The sequence below is a fragment of the Alnus glutinosa genome, chromosome 4 (genome assembly GCF_958979055.1).
Source record: "Alnus glutinosa chromosome 4, dhAlnGlut1.1, whole genome shotgun sequence".
NCBI classification, from domain to species: Eukaryota; Viridiplantae; Streptophyta; class Magnoliopsida; order Fagales; family Betulaceae; genus Alnus; species Alnus glutinosa.
This window is the reverse complement of record NC_084889.1, coordinates 5946650-5967555: the sequence shown is the minus strand read 5'-3', so window position 1 is coordinate 5967555 and position 20906 is coordinate 5946650. Positions and strand designations below refer to the sequence as shown.

The following is a 20906-nucleotide window of genomic DNA, read 5'->3' as shown; positions in this document are numbered from 1 at the left end:
ATTTTTTATTATTTTTGTTAGTTTCTAATTTTTTTTTAGTTTTTATTTTATTTTAATAATTTTATGAAGGACATTTTTGTTATTATGGGGACATTGACATTTTTTGGTAGTTTAAGGGGAGCATTGACACAATTGGTAGTTTGGGGGGTACATTGACAATGAGGTGGTAGTTTGAATTTTGAGAATGTTATGTGTACTTTTCCCTAAAAAAAAATTACATCTATATCTTTCTGAATGACATGGATGTAATTTTTTATTTTATTTTATAACATTTATGTCTTTTCAAATAAATACTAAAAAAATCATTAAAAGAAGGTCTAGCATTCCTTTTATATATATATATATATATATATATATATGTCCGAGTTATTGCAGAAACAATAATATTCACTAGATTAAGACTTTCTTGGGAAAAGCAGTGCAATATATTAATGACTAAACAATAGAAACGACCAGGCTGTGATATGGATTCTACCTGATATGCCGGCCTCTCTCTCTCACTCTCTCTCTCTCTCTCAACTTGCATATATCTCCATCATCCTCAAAAGATTCAAAACCCGTAAACATCAGCAGGCATGAATGTGTATAAGATCTCAAACTTGATTTCTTTTCTAATAAGACCCTCTCTGATGGAATATTTACATGGCCATTTGGGAAATGGCAGCATTCTTCATATGGTCCAAACTTTCAAGTGTAAGGAGAAACGTCATTTTTTGGAAGAGATGGAAGAGAATACTTCCCCATATATGCATGCTACAGAAGAAGAGCTCGCAGAGGAGGTAGATAGAGAAAGAAGAACTTAAAGCCTGAAGTCATGGAGGGTACGTGTAATTAATTGATCAACGACGTCATTCATTCAAGTCTCACGTTGGTCACTGCGACAACGCCATGCGCGTCTCTGTCGACTTTGTCAGAGAATAAATGAGAAAGCTAGTCGTGGGAGACGACTTTACAGTAGTATACTGAACATCGATCCATTGCTTTCTGTCCGGTCACCGGTGCATGAGTCTGGCCCTTGTATTTGGACAAGATAAACCCTACGCATATTTTTAAGAGCTCATGTACTTTTATTTATTATTTCATTAGAAGTGAGCATCAGAGAGTATGTCTGGCCCTTATTTTTTGCATATTGGGTATCGGATTTGGCTCAGGTAATATAGTAGGTTCTTCGATGGTTCAAATTTAATTTTACACTCTCTCACTTTCTCATAAAGAATAAAAATAAATTAAATATGAACCATTGATATATAGCACTCTGCAGCATGTGTTTACAAGAAGGTGATATCCAAGAGTTCAACAAAGCACCACTTCAATTATCGAAGCTATGATGTCATGCGTTGTTAATTATAACAGTTCAATTTTACGTGTTGAATCTCATTTATTTGAACCTACGATCTAAGTTCACAAGTATAATTTAGTTTATTTTTTCGTATCGAGTTAGGCTTTTGGATCGAGTATTGATCTAATATATTGAAAGGAGAAAAATATTCAACACACCTAATATTTAATTGAAACGAGAAGTAAATTATGGAGTCGAATTTAAACTCCGGGTCACTACATTAATACTATATAAGATCATCATTTATCTCAAAAAATTAAATCAATAGAAAATGATGAATTTATTTTAATACAATATATTATCACTTCCTAACAATTATTAGAGATGGACCGAGGGGGAAATTACAAAAATAAATAAATAAATAAATAAAAGGTTTCTTTTTTATTTTTTATTTTTTAACTTTGACTCCTAAAAACAATTCAATGCAATCCGATCCCCTTAAAATTAAATTTTTAGTTTCATCCCTAATGTGAATGGTCATAAAAGCATGTGATTCGATCAAGAGTTAATTGGTTGAAATCAAAATCTAATTAATGTTTATCTTCTTCTAATTTCTTATATATTGGCTTAATTTGCTTCAAGAATCATGCATTAATTAAGTGAATAAAATGATTATTCAGAGGTCTCACATTTAGAAAATTAGAACTAGCTACTTCAAATGCTTCATGGTGACTAGCTAGTGCATGGTAAAAAGAAATTAATGAAGTGAAAAGAATGAACTTAAATCAGCATTAATTCTGAATAATGCATGTTAATTAAAAAATCTTTTTCTTTTCTTTCCTCTTTTTGTTTTTGACACTGACTTGTGATAGGTTGAACCGAATCGATCCTGTCCCAACAGGAACTGAGGAAATTAAAGGTGGAATTTTGTCCATCTTTGTGATACTCTTCTGTCGTACACTGTTACACTGGTAACTGTTTTTACAGAATATTTACTCCTATCGCTACCTCATACATTCGGACCAATATTCAATTTTTAAGGCACATATTTACTGCACGCAACAAATTGTTTTATTCTTATAAAATAAAAAAATTCTTTCAATTTGTTTATTAAATTGATGCTCTTTATCCTTTCATTAAATATAAATAGACATAGTACACATCCATCTTTTATTTTACTTTTATAAATAGTCATAGGCCGCCGTTGTAGCCGCCATAGTCCACGCTGAAATTGGGAGTGGCTACCACCGGGCAGCACGGCTACCCCCGGTCCATGGGGCGGCCGCGCGGCCACCTCCTAGGTCTCGAAAGTGGTCGCGCGGCGGTTTCCGGTGTGGAGCAGTGGTGGAGGTATCTAGGTGGGCGGTGGTTGGGATTTTTTGTTTTTTTTTTTTTTTGGACTTTAAAAAAAAATGATTAAATTCAGTGTTTTACAAACAATTGTTTTTCTTATTATAAGCTGATGTGTTAATCTCTTATTGGTGGCAGAAAACCAATGTTTTTTGCCTTGACCGGACAGAAGGGGCTCTGAAGATCAAAAGTTGATGTGTACGTACTGCCACATCAGTTCCATAATATGGGAGTTGAATGAGAAATGTGTATTTAAAATTACATTTTTTTTTTTATTTTGACCTCTAAAAAAAAATTAATACAATTCGATCTCATTCTAGGAAATGCAGAATTGAAAAGAATGTGGATTATAATCTTTTCAAAATATTTATTTAAAATTTGAGAAAATTAAAGCAGGTAATTACGAGATTACGAAACCTACCTGACTGAATAATTACTATTTGATCAGATATGTTTCATAAATGATCTCTCATAAATTAATTACATGTTTAAATTCTTTCAAAATTCGACCAAATAATTTAAAAGGGTACGATACAGATCCAGAGAGTGCAGCATGCATGGGACCGGAGGCGCGCAAGAACGGCATTGCATTAATCTGCGATCAGAGGTGGAATTAAAGGTTGGATAGAAGTACACGTAAGGGGTATTGATGAGAGGGCGGCAGCCAGTTGATGGATGGATCATGGAGAATGGGGTATAATTGCTTTGTGACAAAATGACACGTGCGTTCATTATTAGCTTCCAAGTAAAAAAGGATTTGGACAAAAGCTGTCCACACACACAACTTAGAGTGGACGTGAAGGGTGGGTTGGTTCGAATCTTTAGTAATTAACGTGTACAAATGGATGAGAAATTTTTTACTAAAAACATCCCACGATTGGGTTCAGCCGACATTACGCCCAATCATTTATAAAGCCAAATATATTAGCTAGCTAGCTCGCTAGCTACTTTATTCCATAACCAATACTGCCCTTTAATTAATTCAACAAGCATCTCAAATCTCATATCTCATCTCCTCTTAAGCATATTACAATTTTTTTTTTTTTTAACAAGTCCACATAAGAGCAAAGGGGAGGATTTGAACTGATGACCTCCGCTTCATGAGGCGTGATCTCCATTCTCCAGCCGATTGACCTACTTCTTGGGGACACATTTCTTTTATAAATGTCTGTCATACTTCACATGTGTCTGTCCATTCATTTTTAATTTTAGGAAAAAGTATACATGCATAATCTCTTTAAATTACTATTTTAATGTCAATGTCTTCTTTAAACTATTAATTGTGCTAATCTCTCTTCTTAAACTATCAAAAAATGTCAATGTTCTTCATAATGACAAAAATACCTTTCATACAATTATTAAAAAAAATTAATTATTTTAAAAAATATAAAATAACAAAAAGTTATAAAAAAAAACAAAAAACAAAAATAAAATTAAAAAATAAAATGAAAATAAAAATTGGTTTTTCTCTTCTTCTTTTTTTAGTTTTTTTTTTAATTTTTTTATATATATAATTTTCAGTTTTTTTTTCATTTTTTTTTGAATTTTTCTTTCTTTTTCATTTTTTATTTTTTTTCGTTTTTTTTAATTTTTAATTTTTAGTTTTAGTTTTTTTTTTTCAAATTTATAAGGATATTTTTGTCTTATTGAAAAAAATTTATGGTCATTTTTATCTTTTTATTAATTTTAGAGGAGACATTAACATATTTTGGTAATTTGAAGAGAGACATTAATAGAATTGAGTAATAATTTAAAAGGGATATGTGTATTTTTTCCTAATTTTTTTTTTTTTAATAAAAAAAGGCATTACCGCATCAATTCAATAAAATAGAGTGTAGTATATAATATTTCTTTAACTAAATTTCATTATTTAACTAACATAATAAATCTTGTGTGAAGAGATATGATACGTTTACAACTTTTGTACAACTTTTGTATAACTCTAACAACTTTTTTTAAGATTAATGAGAAATGATCTCTACACTCATTTCTCACAACAGCCCCACAACAAGCTGACGTGGCCGGTAGTATTTTATTATTTTTTTACAAAAAGAAAACAAAACAAAACAAAAAAAGTAATAAAATATTACCAGCCACGTCAGCTTGTTGTGGGGTTGTTGTGAGAAATGAGTGTAGGGATCATTTCTCAAGATTAATTATTAAATATTTAAAACCCACAAGTAGGAAAACAGATCGAATGGTTAGTTTGAAAAAAAAGTTATTAAAATTGTACAAGAATTATACAACAATTATTTCTCATTGTGTGAAATGTGACATCGGTTTGTACTATCTATAACAGCACTAAATTATCTTAAAGTCATCATGTGATTTAATTAGTACTCATAATACACATAATTGAACGAGTAGTACCATGAGGGAAATTAAAAAGGTGAAATATTAGATTAGATTAGATTAGATTAGATTAGATTAGGTGGTGGGTTTTTTTTTTTGGGCAAGTATGAGGGAAATTAAACTAGCTAGCTAGGGATATATTGAGGCAAGGGACATGAAATTAATGAGAAGGGAAAGGGGTTTGGAGATGGAAGAAAAAAGAGTGTAATTTAAAAGATTAATTAGAAAACTTACAAGATTCGTTATGGTGGGCCACGTAATATATATGACTGCATGTGATGTTGGCATTTTGTGGTAAGGGTCCCTGCTGCAAAGGGCAAGAATAGTGTCACTGTCCCCCCATTTTAAGCTGTTCTGTACTATACAAATCAGACCCCCCATCATCAACTGTTTTCTGAATTTCTCTGCAAACCCATCAGATGCCTTTCAAATTAAATCATTCACTTCTTTTTTTTTTTTTTTTAACGAAAAATACTATTGGTGTGTTTGATAACGTTTTTTAATGTTGTTTTATTTGTGTTTTGGTCGAAAAAAAAATGTTTTGATATACCATAAATGTGATGGCAATTTTGTTTTGTGCTGAAAATTATTTGTTAAGATTTTAATTTATTTATTTATTTTTGCAGAAAGGAAATATGAAAGAAAAAAAAGGTGCTATCAAACACATTCTGTATAACTATGATTGACTTACAATTCTTTTAGACCTTGATGGCATGCACCAAGATGTGATTGTAAAATCAGGATTTGGTTTACGTGCCGTAAAAAAATTATAATGTATGTGTTGTAATTTTTTTAACGGTTCAAATTTAATTTTCATTTACTTTTTTCGGAAAACTTGAAATTAAATTCGGATTTGGATCGTTGTTTTTTTTTGTTTAACAACACCTAAGCCAAATCCAATTGAGATTGGAAAGTTGTTAAAATGTAAGCCAATTAAAAGGACGGAGTTTTCCTCCAAACTAAGTTGAATAAACTTCCTCTAACTTAATATAACACTCCCACAAGACACATTACACTGGGCCACACCCCCAACGTGTTTTGTAGGAGTGCACATGTTATGCTTGTGAAGTTTTTCTATCATTTCCGTTTTTAAAATTTATTTCAATTTCGTCCTTGCAATTTTAAAAAAGTATATAGTTTTCACATGCAAAAAGACACATGACATTTTTATAGATTGAAACCAAGTTTAGAGGAAATCTTTATCTCGATTAAAATATGTCATGTCACACTCCACACTCATTTATCGCACCGGTTAACGTGGCGAATCTTAATTTGCTTACAATATCAAATCAAATTATAAAAGAATGGTAAACCATTTTTAACATTATTACTTAAATAAGTCTAAAACTGAAAGTCAAAAGGAAGAATTCATCAAAAAAGACAAAAAAAAAAACACACTTATAACCATTTCTCGATCACATTTACACCACCAACCATGAAACGTAAACCAAAAAAAAAAAAAATACAATACCGCGTTTTTTATTTATTCTGTGGAACCTGAACAGTGAACACCCCTCTCTCTTTCTCTCTCAAATTATTTAATTTAACCGAAAAAATAAATAATCTATAAATTAAACATATAATCCGACTGACTATATGCTACAACCCCCCCCCCCCCCCCCCATGTGTTTTTGGCGTATATTTGCGAGTTCCTCGTCTCCAAATTCACCACGCACCGCCGAACCGGGCCCACTTTCCCCCGCCCCGACAACCCGTGCAACCCAACCCACATTCCTCAAACTTTTTCTTCTTGGCCATGTCTCTCACTCAGCTGCACCCATTGAAGCAGGTTTACTTGCGACTATCTCATAATTCTCACCCCCCTCGTCCTCTTCCTCGTCCTCATCATCATCTCCAATATCCTTATCGTCCTCTTCCTGGTTTTGATCCATTGGCTCGCTTTCCGCGTCTTCCATTGCCGCGTCTCGTGGGTGCTCCTCTTGCCGGGGAGGCCATTGCTGCTCCGGCCGCACCATCAATGGAACCATGCTGTTATCGGGCTTTACTTGATTCGCTGATGGGTTTTCAAACTTGTTCCTCTCTCTGTATAGAGCATCTAGCTGGTGAAAGTACGGACACGTCTTCGAATCCTCCGGCCTCTTCTTGTTGCTCTCCTTCACCTTCTTGAAGTACTTATTGATGTTCTCCCACTTCTCTTTGCATCTCTTCGCACTTCGGTTGTATCCAATCCTTCTCATTGCCGCCGAGATCTCCTCCCACAGAGGCCCTTTAGGCCCGCTGTCTTGATACTTCGCATCAAGATTTGTCCTGAGATTGATCAAAGCTTGAACCTCTACTTTCGGCCATCGAGAGGAGCCTGTCGGCGTGAAATTCTCCCCATTATCAAGCTTCTGGATTTCCAAACCTGTCACCGGTTGTGCCGGCAGTGTCACCGCCAGGGTCGATACCGGTGCTGGTTGTGGTGGCAATGCCGGCTTTGCCGCCGGAGGTGGTGGCGCCGGTTTCGCTGCCTGTGGCTGCGGTAGACTATATTGAATTACTTGACCTGGGTTTTGCTGTTCCGATATTTTCTGCAAGAATGCCATCACTGCGGCGTCCTTGGCGGCGGCTATGGATCTTTCTTGGGCTAATATCTCGCGCTCTCTATTAATTCTTGCCATCTCTTGCACTCTCCAAGCTTCTTCTCGAACCATGCGCTCGCGTTCGCGCTTCTCTATGGCTTCCAAGAACCTTTTCTGCAGCTCTTCTTGCTTCTCTACCACCTCCTTCATTAGCCTCTCGAAGAAGTCCTTCCATTTCCTCTTCCTCCTCCGCCGCACGCCATCCAGCTCTTCGTCCGAGGAAGTGGAGGAAGAAGTGGAATTGGATATAAGATCCGCTGAAAGGTTTGGAAAAGGCGGTGGCGGTGGGAGAACTGTAGGGTTTGCTTGTGGAAACGAAGGGATTGTAGTAAGGTTTATCGGCGGCGTGACATGAATGGCGCCTTGAGACATATTCATTGTGTGCGCTGCGGATGTAACAGTGATCTGAGGAGGAAGCTGTCTTGGAGGGTTAGCTAATGGCTGCATTGCCACTGTCGTCGTTGATGCTACTACTGCCACCGGAGCCGTCTGATGAGGCTGAGGCTTTGGCGGCGTCGGTGATTGAATTGGAGGATTGCTTTCGAGAGCCTCTAATTGATCGAAGAAACGATAAGTCTTTCCGTCGGCTTTCCCCGTGCGGCCTTCTTTGGTTCTCTTGTGGTACTTGTACACGTTCTCGAATTTCTCCTTGCATTTCTTGGCGCTACGATGAAAACCAAGTTCTGCCAGCTTCCTGATAATTAAAAACAGTTCCATAACATAAACAGAAAGAACAAAAAAAATAAAAATAAAAATAAAGCTCCATTTCTGTTTCTGTTTCTGTTTCTATCCCATCTTAAATTCAGCTATAAAAGCATTGCCGCATAAAATGAACATGGAAAAAATCGTGATCTTTGGACAAGAAAAATTAGAACATAAAGAAATTAAACAAGAACTAATAAGAGTCGAAAGGAAATTCATGTACATGTAGTACTGCTCAAGATAGACAAGATTGGAGGAAGAAGAAAAAAGGAAGGAGTTATCATGAATTGAAAAGCAGTGTTATCACCGACGGAAATTTTATATATATAGCTAGCCCAAGTTGGCAAGTTGGGAGAATTTTTTTTTATTTTTTATTTTGTTTATTTTCCATTTTAATTTCTACTTTTCAAGGACTAAACTGATTGAGAATGAGCAAGGTAGTGGGAGGGATGGAGAGAACCAGGCCAGCCAGTTCATGTTCATAGAATTCTGAATTATTATTTATTTACATATCCTTTTTCGGATATTAGAAAAGGGCTAGCTAGAAGACAAAAGAAACCGGAATTATATACATATGCGGAGCTAAAATCTAAATTTGTACAGCACAGAATTTTTCTTTCTTGAATCTAAATTCCCAGAAAACGAAGTAAGAAAGTAGGGAACTCAGTGGATAAATTTTACCGGAACTCAGAAATATGTAACCCTTAAATCCAGACAGCGAGAAAAATGTGAACTGCCCGGAAGGAGTTTAAACTGAAGCAAACTGGAGAGAGGAAAGAGAAGAGAAGAGATAGAAGAACAGACGCTTGAAAGTGAAAAATCTAATCCATAGATCTGTACCCACGAACCTAAGCAGCTCAAATCCCCATGAAATCCACGAATTACAAACTATAGATGAAAAAGCAAAAACAATCAGTCACCTCACCTGGAAACCTCCTCCCACAATGGACCCTTTACACTTGCGTCCCTGAAAACCACGCCCATGTCGGAGCGTATCTTCAGGAGCGCCAAAGTCTCCTGTCGAGGCCACCGGTTTCCGCCGTAGCTGCGCTCGCCCTCGTCAGCCCTATTATAACCCTTATCTTCTTCACCTGAATTTGATCCAACGCCGCCAACCTCCGCGCCCTCCTGAGCTAGCACAGACGCTGCCATGGCCGCCACCGCATCTCCGGAGCTCCCCAACACACTGCTGCCTGAGTCCCCCAGCATAGGACTCTCTCTCTCTCTCTCTCCCTCTCCCTCTATCTCTTTCTCTCTCTCTCTCTCTCTCTCTCTCTCAAGCAATTACAGTAGCCGAAAGAAAGAAAAATAAAAATAATAATATCAACAGAAGATGGTGAATTCTTTGAGGGTTTTATGAAGAAGGGTTGTATGGTGAATTTATTAATTTATTATGGTGGGGATCTGCTTGTCAATCTCAAGAAAAATGTATTCTTTTTTTTTTTTTTTTTAATAAATCTTTTTTTTTTTATTTACATCTGGAATCTTCAATCTTTCTTCTTCTTCTTCTTCTTTTTTTTTTTTTTTTTTTTTTTTTTAAATTTTCTCTATTAAAAAAAAAAAAAAAAAAAAAAAAAACCGTGGGAGCTAGGAGAGGAATCACCTCACCTGGGTTCTCTCAGTAATAATAAAAAGTGGCACAGAATGATACATAAAATAAACCATCTCACAGAAAAAGATAAAACAAGCAATGCAGAAATTTTTGAACAGCTGCACATATAGACGATCATGATAACAAGTTGTTTTTTGTCCGTCCAGCTAAATTTAGTTAAAAGCCGGCCCATGTAGGTCACCCTTATTTCTTTTTTATTTCTTTCTTTTCTTAGGTGGAGAATGGGAGATGAATATGAATGTGAATATCAGCTTTGCTTTTGGAGGGGTGTTTTGGAATTTGGACTCTGTTGGCCACATTGGAGCTGAAATTACTGCATTACCCCCCCCCCCCCCCCCCCCCCCCCCCCCCATTGACCTTTAATCATTAAAGCTAATTTCAGATTTATATTTTATTACGTCGATCCCCGTTTCCGATCTGGGTTTGTCTGTTTAGTTCTAGTTCCCCATTTTTTTATTTTTTTATTTTTTTATTTTTTATTTTTATATTGGGTGGTCTACAATACCCAAATTGCCCTTGCGTTAGAAATTCCCAAAGAGAAGAAATTAGGGCTATGATTTTCAACTTGTTGGGTTGGACTGTGGTTCTCTACCGTGTGGCGTAACGGGGGGGCCTACCGTGATCGCGACTAGAGTAGTTTGACAAATTCCGTTTTCATAATTGTGCAAAAGAAAAAGAAAAAAAATATACATATATGAGCTTGTGAAAAGGAAAAAAAAATAATAATAAAAAAAAAGACATATTTTTAGTGGGATCCACTGTTGAATGTAGGTCATGTTATTAGGCAAAGCCATTTATGAAAAGAAGTAAATGGTGGCGAATTCAGTTGGATTGCAACCTACCGTAATAAATGGTATCAAAATTTGGATGGCCGTGATCACATATAATCAGCGATGATTCAAAACATTCTTGGGGCAAAATCGGGGGACCATGCCATTAGGGCGCGCGGGGCGATGGTAGATTGTGATATATTGGATGCCTTTTGCTGATTAATTGTGTGAAATATTAGGGCTTTTGGTAGCCATGCAATTGTGTGGGACGAGGGCACACTGAGAGGCTTACATTTCTTTTTCCAATATTTTTTCAAATTGAAGGCGCACTTTCCCCCATTGACAATGACCCCCTTCTTGTGATAAGGTTGTTGTTAAAAGTCAATTTTCCATCTCTATTTTTGGTCTTATATATACGGATTCCAAATTCTATCCCTCTCTATTATATATAATAAAACTTCAAACAAATTGCCCATTTCCATTCTCCCAATTAATATATGGGGTCACCACCAAAAAATAAAAACAAAAAAAAAGGGAGATAACCCCTATGATAGCTACGTGCCTAAATAGGTCTTAATATGTTATTTTACATTTGTTGTTTGAATTACTAGTACGTAATTCATATACAATTAATTGTTGAAAATCTAATTATATTTACGTGAGAATTATGTGTATTTTAAACTGAATGCGAGGGAATTTTATGAAAATTGTGAGATCGATTGTTGAATTTTAAGTTCCAAATGCTCTTTTAATGTCGTGGACTTTTTGCTGGTAAATAAATTAAAAGGAAAAGGCAGTCAAACCCTCAAGTGACCACCACGGCCAAGTGGTGTGTTGAAAATTGGTGAGAGTAAAAGATGGAAATGGGGGAAGAGAGTAGGATGAGGAGGAAGAGAGGATCAGGTTCCTCTTCGATTCTTGTTTGAATTTGAAAATTTTTTAGCAAGTGATTACTTATGAAATTCTCCTGACCGGATAAATAGTTGGACAATTTAATTTTTATTTAGTGAGATGAATTTCTTAAGTGGTCTCTCACAATCATCTATCTGTCCGAATTCTCTTAAATTCAAATAAATAATTTGAGAGAATTTTAATCCGAAGAAGATGAGGAGGGCATGAAAGTAACGAAAAGAGAGGGGGATTTTATTTTGCAATCAATTTCAGTAACTCAATTATTGAAAGTCGAAAAATCAAGTGGATTGTCCAACACATATAATGCAAGGTAGAGGGACCCATTCAATCAATATGCCATTCAATGCACAAATCATCAAAGAAAACTTTCCTGTGCACCTGTATGTATACTATCATTGGGAGGATTAGGTGCAAAAATCAAATAGATGCGAAACACATGAGAATCACGTCTTGGGGGTAGTTTTGTCATCCAAAATACGTAAACCCATTGGTAATACAAAGGCCAAGTGGAGGACATTTTGGTAAAATAAGAACCATGGAGGTGGAGTAATAAGATAAGTAATATCAAACGATATAAATATATAAGCAGTACCGTTTGTTCTTGTTTCGGACAAGGGTGAATGGCACGTAATCAATCTCATTCAAATTTCAGAATCAATTGTAGTTTGATCAGCTTTTGTACGTGTCTTGGAAATGAGACGTGTGACACTTGAAGGTGCGTTTGAGATTGCGATTTTTTAGATAAAAAATACGATTTTAAATCAAATTGCAAAAAATAAATCGTTTGAAAATTACATTTTTAAAAAATTGTGATTTGAAAACGCAGAAGACAGTTTTTTCAAATCGCAGCGAATGGGTGGTTTTTTGAAAACGCGAAATTTTAAAGGCTAACCTACGAATTTTAAAATTTAAACTACGATTTTGCCAAACGCTTATCTGCGTTTTTAAAAATTAATTTTTCAAATCGCACTTTTTGAAATTACAAACCCAAACGAACTCTTATAATGTTTGCTACTAAACAATTTAATTTAATTTAATTGTACGTGACAGTGCCACATAGACTAGCTAGTACATAATTTAATTGTGTAATATTGTTTTTTTGTTTATTTAAAGATGTTTGCTTATGTATATTGCTTGTATTACAAAACATTAGATTTACTAGGAGGTTTGTTTGTTTGGGTTGCTTGTTGGCTGGCAGAACATCTAAATAGCTGGATAGGATAGATGCCTTGTAGAACATCTCTAGGTAGCTGGAGAGATGCTTTTCCCACCATGCCCACCATTTGGAATTTACAGCCTTACCGTCCCTCCGTAAGGAGTAGTCTCTCACGTATATTTTGATGAAAGTGAATAATGTTGTCGTCTGGGGCAGGCTGGCATTTTACATAATTATACGAACCAGCTCACGTGGCGCAATCGGATTGGTAGCTTTGAGAATTTCGTAGAAAGATATGTGATATGACAACTCGTCTACCACCTACATATGGGGAGCCATACGTCTTCCATGTATCTTTTTCAAGATTATTTTTTTTAATATTATAATTTTTTTTTAAAAAAAAATTAAGCTGATCGACAAGAAATAATAAATTTAATTATTATTTTTTTTTTGTCACTGTTTTATTGATCCTATATAGCATAATAGCAATAGGAAGCAAATGGTCCCTTTGTGCTTTAATAAAACTGGAATCTTATCAGCCCAACAGTCAACTTTGCACAAGCACAATAGTGCCATTTGCGAGCGAACACACACACACCGGCATATATATAATATAATATAATATATGATGTGTGGGGTTCGTTATAAAATAAAAAAATTAAAGAAAACATAAATTAAAGAGAAAAAAAAAAAAAAAAAAAAAAAGAAGAGGCATGCAAATACACATGTACACATTAAATACGTAAGAAATGTAGAGGTGGAGGGGAGTTTTAATTTACAGGGGCATATGGAAAAAGAAGGTTTAACATATATATGTAGACAAAAGGTTTACTTCACATGGGTGGGCATGTGATGTGAATGTACACTTCCATCTTGTCTACCATGTGGGATTAACCCCTGCATTTATCTGGCACCAGCTCACCACCCCACCATGTTGATTCCCCTTCTCTCCCGCTCTCTCTCTCTCTCTCTCTCTCTCTCTCTCTCTCTCTCTCTCTTTTCTTTTTTTACCTCCTTTCTTTTATAAAATAATATATATATATATATATATTAAAAAAGAAAAGAAAAAAAGAGGCAGCAAAATAAAATAAAATTATGGTATATAGCATTGTTTTTTATATCAAAATTAAGCTTAACTTTTCATTCATGTTTTGGCCTCATATGAAAATTATTTGTTCAGATAGGCATCATGACATTTGTTACTTTTCCTACTAGTGGTACTTTTTTTTTAGCTATATACATAAAAGATAATTATTGTTGGTAATTAGAGATAATATAATAGACATGATAATGATTAATTTCATTAGTGACCGCCGTTAATTTTCACCAACCCACTTTTTTCTTATTTTTTTTTTTTTTTTTTTTTTTTTTTTTTTTTTCATACCTGGCAAAATTATCAACAGAACCTTCCGTAGTGGTTTTTTTTTTTCATTATTTTTATTCTAAGAATGCTTGATAAATTACAACAATAAAGATTATAGTGGGGAGTGAATTGCAAGCGATCATAAGCATGTGCAAAGATTTTGGTTATTAAAAATGTGCGCGGGTTTTGCATCATTGGAACATGGAAGCACGTGCACCCACAAAAACGATCCCGAGGCTTAGTACTTAGTACTTTTGTTTAGTTAATAAAATCATTACAGCAACAACTGCCAATTCCAAAAAACTTTAAAAAATTAAAATTAAAATTAAAATAATAATTAAAAAGAAGAAAAAAAAAAAAAGAGAGAAAAAAAAAGAGAGAGAGAGAAAGGGGTCACTGTAAACGGGCCCCCCATGTGGGCCAAAAGAAAGCACTCAAAAAAGCCCGCATTGAACAAGGGGGGGGAAGGGGGGTTGGGAGGCCCCCATGTGCGTTAACACAAACAACTTACAATGGGGGACTGGAGAGTAATAACAAAAAACCACGTTCCTCTCACGTCCACTTCGCTGCTTTTTCCTTCTGTTACTGCTGTCCCACTTCGACTCCTAAAATGGATAACAGGATAAGCCTTTGCCTATTTACCTTTTTAAGTGTTTCTTTTAACACTTTCTTTGCTATCGTCCAAACGGGCCAACACTGTACTCTTATCTCAAGAATCTACATGCCTTGCCTCCCCCGGCCGCCCCTTTTACTACAACTTCCTTACAATCAAAATAATTTGACGGATAAATTTAATTGGTTAGAGGATGGCATGATTAGTACGCCGGTTTGTAAGGGACTTTTCTATTCCGTTAACTGGTGACAAACCCTAGACACCACTTCCCATTATGATCCACAGCAGCTGGGCATCATCACTCAGGCCACTTGGTGGCCAAGTTGGCATCTCATGCATGGCAACTAAACAGGTATATTACAGGACAAACGTATATAGCCGCATGAAGATACAAGTCCTTGGAAATCAACTTTTAATAGATAATTCTACTGCAATATCAGCAATTGAAAGTATATAATAAAGTGTATCTTCTGTAGAAGCGTTGTTCTTTATTGGTGTATCTCCATTACAAAGATTTCCATTTTGATAAAATCAAACAAACAAGTAAAACACAAAAGCTACATGTTTGCACATTTATCACGGCAAGATATATTTGTCCAGTAGTTCCCTATGCTCATTTAATTTGCAGACAATAACCCATAGAACTCTTTGCCAAAGGAACAAGATTAGAAGTCTAAATTTATGAGCAACATAATATAGGCAAATTACTATATTAGGGTCAGAGTAGCAGTAAATTTCTTCTTTTTTTTTAAAAAAAAAAAGATCATCCAGAACTAGTGCTGATATCATTTTTCTTCAAGAATTAGAAAGTCAAGATCAACAGTCTGATAACAAAATGAGGGCCTAGCAAATGACGTTTATTACATAACGCAAAAATAAAAAGCAAAACAAGCAACAAAAAGATTTCTCACTTATTCTATAACTTCTTGCAACTGTTCAATGTGCACTAAAACAGAGCAAGATAATGGGATAGCTTCTTGCCCATCTAAGAACTAGAGTAAGATGTTAATAAGCCAATAGCTTACAGATATAACATAAGCATGGAATAGATTATTGTAAAACATAGTTCAACAGAATCATGTTCAAATAGCAATTGAATCATGCTCCAAGAGTATGCCTTGCAGGGAACACCCCAAAATGTTGAGAATGATTATTCATGTGTATGCGTGTGTGCGTGCATGTGTGTGTGTGGGTGTGAGAGAGAGAGAGAGAGAGAGAGAGATCAAGAGAGTACACATCATGATATTTTGGAAAAGGTGCATAAGTAATTTAGCACTCTATACAGTTTCATAAAGAACTCGAAATATTTCCAAGACGCACTTGTAAAATGAGAAACCCGGACTCTAGTTCAGTGGGAAGGTCCGTAGTTAAGCAGGCATCCACCATGTACAGGCAACTTTTAGTTTTTAGTATGCACAGGAGGTGTAACACTGCAAACCTATTAATGTCAACCATGTGTTAACATTATAGGAAGTTCAGAATGAAGTAGCACTGAAATATACAAATTATGCTAGTCTTTTGCTAGAGGATCCAAGATGTCTTATTCAACCAATTGTAATCATGTCAAATTAAGTCACCAGAAACCGCCCCAATTACCAAACCAGACAGTCCGCCAGTTTAAGAACAGTATTAGCCTTATCCAAAATATTTAAACTCAGTTCTTTCATTTTCTAAAATCTATAGTTTGCAAAATTATCTTGCTATCCTATATTTCCACTGTCTTGAATTCTCAAATTCCCACAGCAAAGTCTTAAACCCTATTTAATCCATACCTTAAGCCAATCAAGATCCCATCCTACTCATAGGCCACAGCATTACAATAGTCCTAGGCTGTTAAGGGTCATCTTATATCTGGTATTGCATGATCCCTGCTTGAATATAGGGTAAAAGGATAAGTTAGTTATAAATGAAATGGTGACCAGTCCTCTTAAGTATTCATCCTATTAATATAACTTGGCTCATTCAAGCAGTAGAATTTGCCCTTGGTAAAAGACTAAGCTGATCGTTATTCATTCTAACAATTAATAGGCAAAATTCCACCCCTTGACAACAGTTTAGTAGACAACCACTGGATATTATTAAAAAAAAAAAAAAAAAAAAAAAAAACGTTTTATAGTTTATTTTAGTTTCAGCAAGAGAGATGGATTTGATATTATTCATCCTAGCAAAGATAATTGAAGCAATTTTAATGGCAGGTTACCATAATCCAATGTTAATGAAAGACACCTACATCTTCTACATCAGAAAACAATCTATTCAGGGGGATAAAAACAAGCACTAGATGCATTTATACACACAATGAAATGATTGAATTTAACTTCCCATAATATCTGAAAACCCAATTCTGTGAAGTGATTTCTTCACCAAAATTACCAGAACAATGTGAGACAGATGAGCACATATATTGAAATCCTAAGAAAACCATACAAAAACAAGACATACCTTCTTGAAAGTTATGAATGGCAAAAAGGAATCATTTAATTATGAAATCCTGTCCATATGCCCCCTTAACACTTGCCTGCACTTAACCATCACCAGGAAATCACAAATACTCTTCTTCATTGCAGGACAAAGCATTCTGATCCTCACCTCAACTGCAGTAGCGTCTGCCTACTATTTGAGCAATGCAGATTGTGGCACAATGTGACACAACGACCAAAGAAAAGTCCACTATATAATCCTAAGATTCAACATGAATTTGTTTCCTTGTTTCAACATAGGGAGGATAAGCCTCCTCACACAACAAAAACTGCCCTCATGTGCCAACATAAAAATCCGATAATTTAGAAAAGGAAAATGAGCATATTATACATTCCTTGAGTCACTAAACACAACAAAAAACTGCAACTGAAGTGTTTCGACAGATTAATCAGGATCTTCCCCTACATAGTTGGATCTCCTCCAGTACAATCACCCACAGTCGACTGAGTAGACACTAGGGCCGACCTGAAAAGACAATTGGCAATTCCATGAACAAGGACTAAAAACTCTTTGGATTGGATAAGCTCTATCCCCCAATGATGGGGTAATCGTAGCTTCATTTCTCAAGTTGAGATCTTTTCCCCAGTGATGGATAAATTGTAGCTGCATTTCTGAACTGGTCTTAAATTAGCATACCACCTTTGTCCTACAGTTGAAGGAGTTGACAAGGAGGCTAATTTACTTGATATTCAACTACCCTAGCCACCCTTTTCTGAGGAACTCAGTAACCAAAGGGAGTATAAGCCACTCTTCAAAGACAAGAGAGACCATCTCATGACTGTTACCAACTTAATGGCACAGAGGTAGTATGTGTGGTTTGAGCTACATTATTTACATAGGGAAGCCTATTAGGTATCAAGAAATTTAATATTAAATAAGTATAATATTCTTCAATATAATATGAAGATTGTAAACACATTTATATGCATTAATGTCTGTAATTGACCTCTGAAGTCTGCACTTGGTTGGAAGATCAAATAAGCCTAGAAAGTCAAACTTCGAGCAGGGGTGGTGAACTATCCAAGCTTGCCTAATTCAGGTCCAGAGTTAGGTCATCCAGCTCATGGTTACCCCCAAGTTCTCTCTCATTCAACTAGCTAAACAGTAAATTTTAGTTTTCGTTGGAATAGCGAATTTCCACATACATTGCCTCTAAAATCAAATTACCAACTTACTTATCAAAAACAAAATCAAATTACCAACTATATAGTGACCTAAATGGCAATCATTGAAGATACTTAAAACTACCTTCTTCTTCTTTTTTAATATATATATATATATATATATATATATATATATATATATATATATAAAGGAAAAGTACCTTTTAAACATTATTGTTTCATTCTTTCAACCTTGCTAGTTTATACTCAGGGCAGTTTTGGTTAATACATACTTATTAGCTATTACTTGTAAATTTGAAGTATGGTCTATGATCAGTAATTTCTCAAGTGAAAACAATTAGAGCAACAAAAACCACATTAGACATAAGAAAACTTCTGATAGTTTCCCTTTTTAGGGGAAGAAAATGACAATTATCAACACATTTAAGGGTTGGGTATGTTTTTCAAAAAAAAAAAAGGGTTGGGTATGTAAAGCTTGGGATTCAAGGGGTCATTTATTTCAGTGGGAGCACTGTTATCCTGATGAAAAGATTGGGGTGTCAATTTCAGCCCAAAGTGTACAGAAATCCACATCACAGGTCTTGTGGCTTTTGGGTGCTTGTGTCTCCATAATTTTAGGAATTCAGGCAGTTCCATATGCTATAGATTTCATTTTCAACCTCTGGATTTAGTAGGTTGACTCTTTCTACTTTAAAAAGATAAAAATGATAAACAAGAAGAGTAGGACTAGTAACTTCCAATGTTGATATCATAACACTTGAGAAACTTAAACAGCTTCCAAACAAATAGCAGGTATCAAATTCCTAGTACATGCTTGACTCTAATTGATGAAGTGTTACAGGTCCTGCAAGAATCCAGTATGAACAGTGTAACAGTCGTTAAGTGAAAATACGAAATATGTCCTTAGCAATGCTCCCTTTTTCTCTGAGCCAAATGTCACAATGCTCGCACTTACTGCAACACAGCAAAATGATGGCTCTTCAATTTCTCCGAAGTTGAAAGTGTCCAAGATTACCATTAGTTTCATCATTCCATTTTATGTTACTATGTTACAATATTCCACCACTAGGGCTGAACACCGACCGTCTCGAGTTGACATTTAGCCATTATTAACGGCCGTAGGTACACAGTTTTTGTACTGGGCAAACGATCAAAGGCGGTCAGCTACCAAACCGAACCAACCCCCTCAGGTCAGATGGTAGCCAGGTTACCGATTGGGAGTCAGAGAGGCCAAGATTTGAGAGTCAAAGAGATAGAGACTGTGAGAGCTACCGATCTAACTGTGAGACTGAGGACCACCGATCTAACCATAAGAGCCATCCATCTGGTACTGAGAAGCGTCAATATGGTGAAACGGCAAATACTTGGTACCTTGGGCGATGGGAGAGAGGCAAAGTGGTGGTGATTAGGGAACCGGTGGTTTCTTGAACTGAGAGAGTGAGAGGTAGTTGTGAGAATGGAGAGATTTAGAGAATTCTAGAACGATGAGATATCAAAACGCTACAATCTTATTTTTAATTAAAAATATTGAATATTGGATATATATTAGGAGAAACTTCACTTACCCTTGAATTACCACGCCTTTTTCAATGTCACCCCAAACTACCAAAATTTGCAATGTGAGTGTGCGATGGCACAAGCAACCTCACAATGTAGAAGAAGATGGTCCACGGACTTCCCATTCTTTTTACACATACAACATTTATCAACCACAATAATGTATTACTTCCGGAGATTGTCCATAGTAAGGATCTTTCCTAGGGCCGTTGACCACACAAAAAAAAGCCACCATCAACGGAACCTTAGTCCGCAAAACACTCTTCCAAGGGAAACGGAAACAATCATGACAACCCATGACATTGTAGAAGGATTTAACACCAAACAACCCTCTTTTGGAAGGGACCCACCACATCTTGTCTTCCTTCCCCTTCCCGTCTCATTCTCACTAAATACAACATCTTGAAGAATGAGGCAAAGGCACCCAACTCCCAATCATGAGCCGCTCTAACAAAGTTCATATTCATCTGAATGGCACCTCCAAAAAATTCCACGCGAGTAGCAACAAAAGCATCATTTGCGCAAGTAATACCAAATAAAATTGGAAAGGCATGCTTAAGGGCCATATCTCACACCAAAGATCATGGCAGAATTTAACCTTAGAGTCATCTCCCACCTCAAATTTGGTGTGATTTTGCAAAACTTCCCCCAACCCCTCCTAATATTCTTCCATAGACCCACCCCATATTCTCCAACAGGCTACTAATAGAAAACTATAATGTTCTCTTTTGGAAACAATGTAATCCTAAGGCAAAGTAGACCAATAACATGAATCAACCGGAAGAATTCAAAATAGAAGATTTATACCTGAAATCAAATAATACTATTAATAGAAGGAGCAAGATGAAGTACCCTTCTACATAGACCATATGGTCCACCTAGAGATTGTTAGATGCCAATCTATTTTACACAATGCCTAAGGACCTCCAAGAGATTGTCCATGACTGAAGCCAAGCTGGCCTAAATATTAAAATCCTCGACCCATAAGTATGCTGCCTTATATATTGCATATAGGTAGAAGCAACAACTCAATTATTGTCTTCTTCTGTTACC

The 20906-nt window shown here is 35.7% G+C and overlaps 1 protein-coding gene across 1 annotated transcript; it reads right to left on the bottom strand.

Annotated features, from left to right (window-relative positions):
- Nucleotides 1–6363: 6363 nt before the first annotated feature.
- Nucleotides 6364–9640, bottom strand: LOC133865956 (trihelix transcription factor DF1-like). The gene is made up of 2 exons (XM_062302492.1): nucleotides 9191–9640; nucleotides 6364–8257 (listed from the first exon to the last, which is right to left on the bottom strand). The coding sequence occupies exons 1-2, from the start codon at nucleotides 9472–9474 to the stop codon at nucleotides 6745–6747; spliced, it is 1797 nt and encodes a 598-aa protein (XP_062158476.1). The 5' UTR covers nucleotides 9475–9640; the 3' UTR covers nucleotides 6364–6744.
- Between the last annotated feature and the right edge of the window lie 11266 nt (nucleotides 9641–20906).